Source organism: Harmonia axyridis, chromosome 5 (assembly GCF_914767665.1).
Source record: "Harmonia axyridis chromosome 5, icHarAxyr1.1, whole genome shotgun sequence".
Lineage (NCBI taxonomy): Eukaryota > Metazoa > Arthropoda > Insecta > Coleoptera > Coccinellidae > Harmonia > Harmonia axyridis.
The window spans coordinates 10,573,143-10,579,459 of record NC_059505.1 but is presented as its reverse complement, the minus strand read 5'-3'; the positions used below and the strand labels follow the sequence as shown (position 1 = coordinate 10,579,459).

Genomic DNA, 6,317 nt, shown 5'->3' with positions numbered 1-6,317 from the left:
CATTCTGTTGGGTTATGGATTTCATAATTGAAGAAATCTTTGCGGCTAATATTTAGATATTTTATGTTCCGAGTATCTTCAGAAAAATGAGAATGCTTCTATTCATTTTTCAGATTTTTACTGGATTATAAAGGGTGTTTTTATTAAGAGCTATAGAACTTTAAATTGCAATAAAACAACGATGGATTATTCGATTGACATGAATTTTATTAATCCGCAAGATAATCTTGTTGCATTACATTTTAAATATGACTTCTGGCATATGACCGCCACGGCTGGCTCGGATGTAGTCCAATCTGAACGTCCAATTTTCGATGACTTTTTCCAACATTTGTGGCCGTATATCGGCAATAACACGGCGAATGTTGTCTTCCAAATGGGCAAGGGTTTCTGGATTATCCACATAGACCAATTACTTTACATAGCTCCATAGAAAGTAGTCTAGCGGTGTTAAATCACAACATCTTGGAGGCCAATTCACAGGTCCAAAAAGGTGAAATTAGGCGGTCACCAAACGTGTCTTTCAATAAATCGATTGTGGCACGAGCTGTGTGACATGTTGCGCCGTCTTGTTGGAACCACAGCTCCTGGACATCATGGTTGTTCAATTCAGAAATGAAAAAGTTAGTAATCATGGCTCTATACCGATCACCATTGACTGTAACGTTCTGGCCATCATCGTTTTTGAAGAAGTACGGACCAATGATTCCACCAGCCCATAAAGCGCACCAAACAGTCAGTTTTTCTGGATGTAACGGTGTTTCGACATACACTTGAGGATTAGCTTCACTCCAAATGCGGCAGTTTTGTTTGTTGACGTAGCCGTTCAACCAGAAGTGCGCTTCATCGCTAAACAAAATAAAATGGACGTAGTGCGCGATACGTATTCCGCACAGAACCATTATTTTCGAAATAAAATTGCACTTTTTGCAAGCGTTGTTCAGGCGTGAGTTCATGATGAATTGCCAAACCAAACTGAGAATAAATCACTTGACACTCTTGACAGCTGTTAAATCGGTCGCCATCTTGAACAGTAATGCCAACTTAAAGTTATATACCTCGAAAAAAACACTCGTTACATATCCATATGTGGTATATCTTATTGAATGAATTTCTATGTAATAATCCCAGTACTTTGAGCTACAGATTTCATATAATGCTGATAGCCTTCACTCTAAGATGTTTCGAAAGAGTTGAATAATTACAGTCTGATCGTTTTTTCAACTAACGTTTCGCCTACAAATGCGGTAGGCATGTTCAGAGTTTTCTCTGTCGTATATGACAGAATTTTCCGAGTTATCGTAGGTAAAAACCGATTAGACCACGGCTAGAAAATTTGGCTCTAAAGAAGAAATGTTTGTTGGGAGTTACTAAACTAATTCATACATGAAAATATATAAAAGTTCAAAACATATATGATCACCATCAAAGAGTTACATGGCCCGTCGATGCAATCAAAAGGTAAAAAAAAACATTGAAAATTCGAAAGAACAATAAAAAACAGTAACCAAGAAATTCAATGAGAGTATACACTGTCTTCTCCAGCAGTATCTTCTTGACAGCCCTGTGAATTTCCCTCGGTGATAACCGCTTGACATCCTCTGGAAGACCATTGTAGAGCCTCAGGCATATACAGTTAGGACCCTGTTGTTCCTTTCTGCTTCTCAGTCGTGCAATGGAAAGCTTGTTTTTCTGTCGCGTGTTGTACTTATGAAATTTTAGATTTCTTGAGAAGTTCTCCTGGTGACCATTCACCTAATTTACGCATGTTTGAACACTGCTATTAAGGTTAGAATTTTTTCATTCCTGAAGACATATCTAGAAATGTCAGTACTCCTCATGCCATATAAGGCCCCTATTGTCTTTTTCTGATGAAGAAGAACTTTTTGGGCGTGAATGCTTTGGTCCCACAAGATGATAGCATATATTGCCAGGCAGTGGAAAGCCGAATAGTAGGTGAGCTTGGCAATTTAGGTTGTAGATATCTGCTTCATTTTTCTCACCATAAAGATTGCTGTCGACAGTTTCTTGTATGATATCTCAATATGCATTCCCCAACTCAAAGAAGTCTGAAACTCCAAACCCAGATACGTCGGAGATGATTCATCTATCTCTCTATTGCTGAACAAAAGCCTTTGTATCTTAGCCTTGTTCATCATGAGGCCGTTTGCAGAAAACTGGTCCAGAGCATCTGCTTCATAGATACCACCCTTCGACCAAATATCACCTCTGCTGTCTGAAAGATCCAGAAATTCAACATATTGGCATAGCCACAAGCCTTATCTGCTGGGATATTTTCGTATATGTCGTTAGTGAAAACTATGAACATTAGAGGCCCCAGTATGGAACCCTGCGGGACCCCGACCTCCACCTTTCAGATACAGTGCCATTCCAGTTCACCGCTTGCAGCCTATTTTTCAGATAAGTTGAGAGAATTTCATTCGATTCTCTTCTTATACCGTAGGAATTGAGCTTTTCCAGCAGAAGTTCATGGCAGACGCTGTCAAAGACTTCACTAAGGTCCATTCTGATCATCTCAGCTTCTTCTGCGTTACTGTAAGCCTGAAGAACAGATTTGAGTACGTTTATCATTAATTGTTGTCTTGATATTGATGATGGACTATATATTAGATAGTTATTTGGGCTGTTTCCATCATCTCAGCTTGTCCATTTTCCTCCTTTGTGTCTCTTTCTGTTGTTCATTTGTTCTCTCATAGCTCCTCTTGACCGTTTCCACGATTCTTTCATAGTCCTCTGCGGTTGTTTTGCTTCGTAAGCTTGTATTGATGTTCTCGCATGTTTGGATAAGGTTAGCTTTGTTGAACCGGTGGTAGTTGAGCTTTTCTCTTATGAGTGCTTGGCTTGCTCTATTGGAGATTCTATCTGCCCTTCTGCCTCTAATTGGGAGTTTGACTCTGAGACCCTTAGGAACAAGGTTTCGATCTCTGGCAAGGTGTAGAAACGTAAGGTGGTTCGTTTCTTTGGCAAGTTTGATTGAGATGATGGAAACAGCCCAAATAACTATCTAACATACGTCTATCATCGCTGTTATTGATTGTTGACTTTCTGTTTCTAAAGCCGTGTTGAGCACAATGCAGGAGCGATCTACCCTTCAGGAAATCCGTCAATCGGTTTTTCAAAGCCGACTCAAATATCTTTCGAAAACAAAGCCGAATCTTTTTAATGAAATGGTTTTTACTGGTTAGGCCCTGAACTGATTGAGTGAAGTGTTACCTGTATAATGTTTTGTATAAACTAAGGGCGCAAAAAGTGCATGAATGAACGATTTCTCAAAAGCACCTGACTCCAAGTAGTGCTTTTGTTATCTATGGTTTTTCTTGGATTTTTTGACAATTAATTCCAGCTTGTCATAATTTTGTATTATCTGACAAAAAGATTTGTCAAACTCCCAAAAATGTGTGACAACAAAAATGAAGAATCAACTAAAATATCATCGAAAGAATGTCCTTGTCTTAGTGTGGGATTTGCAGAAGCTGCACTCGGTGTAAAATTTCCATTTGGAATATCGAAAACGTCTATTGGTATAATAGACTTTGGTGAAGTGTTACCAGGAAATCTGACCACAAAATGTATCGAATTGAAGAATAATCTAGATGTGAGAGTTATTGAAGACACCAATTCTCGTATTACATCATTAAAATCTTTTTTCAGCAACCAGTATCGTATTACGTACATCGAATGTCTTATGTGCATGATATATACCAGTCTTTTCATTTCAATAAATACAATGTAACAGTAAACCCGAGGACAATTTCACAGTTGAAGATCACATATTCCCCATTATTTGAGAATGAGAAGAGTTCGGATTTATTTGTAGTTTCAGCTCGGGATTCCACAGAGTTGGAAAAACTGAGACTGATAGGAAAATGTCTTGGTGAGTATTATCGAAAAGAATACTATACAGGGGGTTCCAGGAGTCGACGTCAAGCCAGAATCTGTAACAGGCAAAGTAATAGTTATCAGAAAAATATTTGAACAAAATCAAAAATTATAGACAATTAGAAAAAAAAATATTACTATAAATACATATTTATTTTTCATTATTATTTTTTGTTTTGTAGATAATCCCGAATACTGCATCTTTAAACTCCTAAAATTGAAAGGGACTGCTCCAGTTTCGAAATAAATATCACTTTTTGTACAATCAAAGATTCAAAATTAATACTTAGCCTAGTTTAACTGAAAAAATTTGAAGGGTTTTTCAATGAGACGTTTTACTTTGAACATCCCGTTTTCTGGGCAGCTGTCAGCATTTGACAAGTAGAAACTACACCATTAGTAAAAATGGAACGATACACGCTTCAACTACTCATTGAAATTGTTAAAATTCACTACAAAAATGGTAAAAAATTTGCAGTTTGCAAAACTAAAGCACTTTTGGGTGGAAAAAATTGAGTTGGTGGGACAAATTAGTGATGGGAAGAGTCCTAACCGTGTACGTCGCCCAATATCAACTGAGAATTTTGTTGCTGTAGCCCGACGAGGAATCGACAAGGTTTTCGTCAACACTATAGTGTTGGCGATCTTGGGAATTAGGCATTCCAAAAACGATATAACAACGTATTTCGATTCAGTTAACCCAAGAACTCAAGCCGGTCGATAACCAGCAACGTCGTATATTCGTTGATTGGGTCTTTAAAAGTTGAAATACATCAAAATGATCCGGATTTTCATCGAAAAATCATCTTCAGTGATGAGGCACATTTTACTCCTCGGAGGTTAAGTTAATGAGCAGAAATGTCTCATTAGGAGCTCGGAAAATCCAAGAAAGATTGTTGAAAAGCCTCTTCATCCTCAACGTGTTACTGTTTGGTGCAGTTTTTGGGGTGGTGGTGTGATTGGACCTTACTTATTCGAAAATGAAGCTGATGAAATTATTATGGTGAATAGATTGCGCTATCGATCTATGATTCAAGATTTTTATGGGCGATAGATATACTAAGGTGATATAGACGAAGCGAGTCATCACAGTAGCGCCACTATCTGTCTCGCTCACACTTTGGCACTGTCTGTCTTGCTTCAACTGGAGGCTTCAAAATTGGGTGTTATTAGAAAAAAAATGGTTTGCGATTTAAGAAATACACTGCGCAAAAAAAAATTAAGGCACATTATGGAAATCTCAAATTTATTCTACAACTGAAGGTGTTCTCAATGATAATTGTTTTCATCAGAATTATGCATGCATATGTTATCCACTTTCAACGTTTTTCTTCAATACAGATGTTTTTTCCCAGCAGGAAAAAAAAAAGATGAGATTCAGGGAGACAGGTATGAATGTCTAAAGACCAGGACAGGGTAGACCACGGGTAACAACTGCCATTCAAGAACGTTACTTGAGAGTTTCTTCGTTGAGACAACGGTTTGCAACTACTCGCCTCCTTCAAAATCAGCTTGAGCAAACTCATGGGTTGCAGATTAGCACTCAGACAATGGAAAATTGCCTCAGAGAATATGATTTAAGGCCTTGTGTCGCGGCAAGAGGCCCAGCTCTTACCCCAGCCCATCGAAGGGCGCGTTTGGATTTTGCGAGAGAGCATATCCATTGGGAAGAGGCTGATTGGGAAAGAGTTCTCTTCACAGATGAGAATAGATTCTGCCTCTACCATTGTGATCGACGTTCCCTTGTCCACAGGCAGAATCTAGACTCATCTGTGAAGAGAACTCTTTCCCAATCAGCCTCTTCCCAATCTCTCGCAAAATCCAAACGCGCCCTTCGATGGGCTGGGGTAAGAGCTGAGCCTCTTGCCGCGACACGAGGCCTTAAATCATATTCTCTGAGGATCAAGATATTAAACACTCATTCTATGCATTTTAATTCTTGAAAACCGATCAAAATCAACCTTTTAGCAAATTTTTCTGGTTTTCAGAAAATCTCTGTTGAGATTCCATATTTTAAGCACAACACTTATTGGTAGATACCTATAAATACCTAACAGGCGGTTGCTTTCAGAAGTAGATGCACGTTGATATGTAGGGTGATGTTGCAAAGTTCAGTTTAACAATGTCCTACGCTACGCTGCGTTGTAATGAATGCAGGCCAGTTTATTACAGCGTTGTTGTCCTACGCTACGCTGTGTCGTGTGTGCTGAAGCAATTGAAGGGACTCTTTCGTAAGAAATCAACAAGGGCTAAAGTTGTATCAAATGCTACTGCGAATTTCATGAGATTGGATAAGAAGAGATATGAAAGAATTATTTTTATGATCCAATTAGGCCACGTGAACATATTGGACACTTTGGAATTGTAAATGGTTGAGTTAGGTCATCGTAGCGTAGAAACGAAAAAGAAAATAATGA

The 6,317-nt window shown here is 38.5% G+C and overlaps 1 protein-coding gene across 1 annotated transcript in view; it reads left to right on the top strand.

Annotated features, from left to right (window-relative positions):
• Nucleotides 1–3,375: 3,375 nt before the first annotated feature.
• The window catches only part of LOC123679832 (cilia- and flagella-associated protein 65), a 29,785-nt gene continuing 26,843 nt past the window's right edge, over nt 3,376–6,317 (top strand). Inside the window, exons 1-2 of the mRNA XM_045617349.1 lie at nt 3,376–3,616; nt 3,673–3,895. Coding sequence (XP_045473305.1) covers nt 3,416–3,616; nt 3,673–3,895 — 424 coding nt within the window. The 5' untranslated portion in view covers nt 3,376–3,415. The remainder of the gene's footprint in view (nt 3,617–3,672; nt 3,896–6,317) is intronic.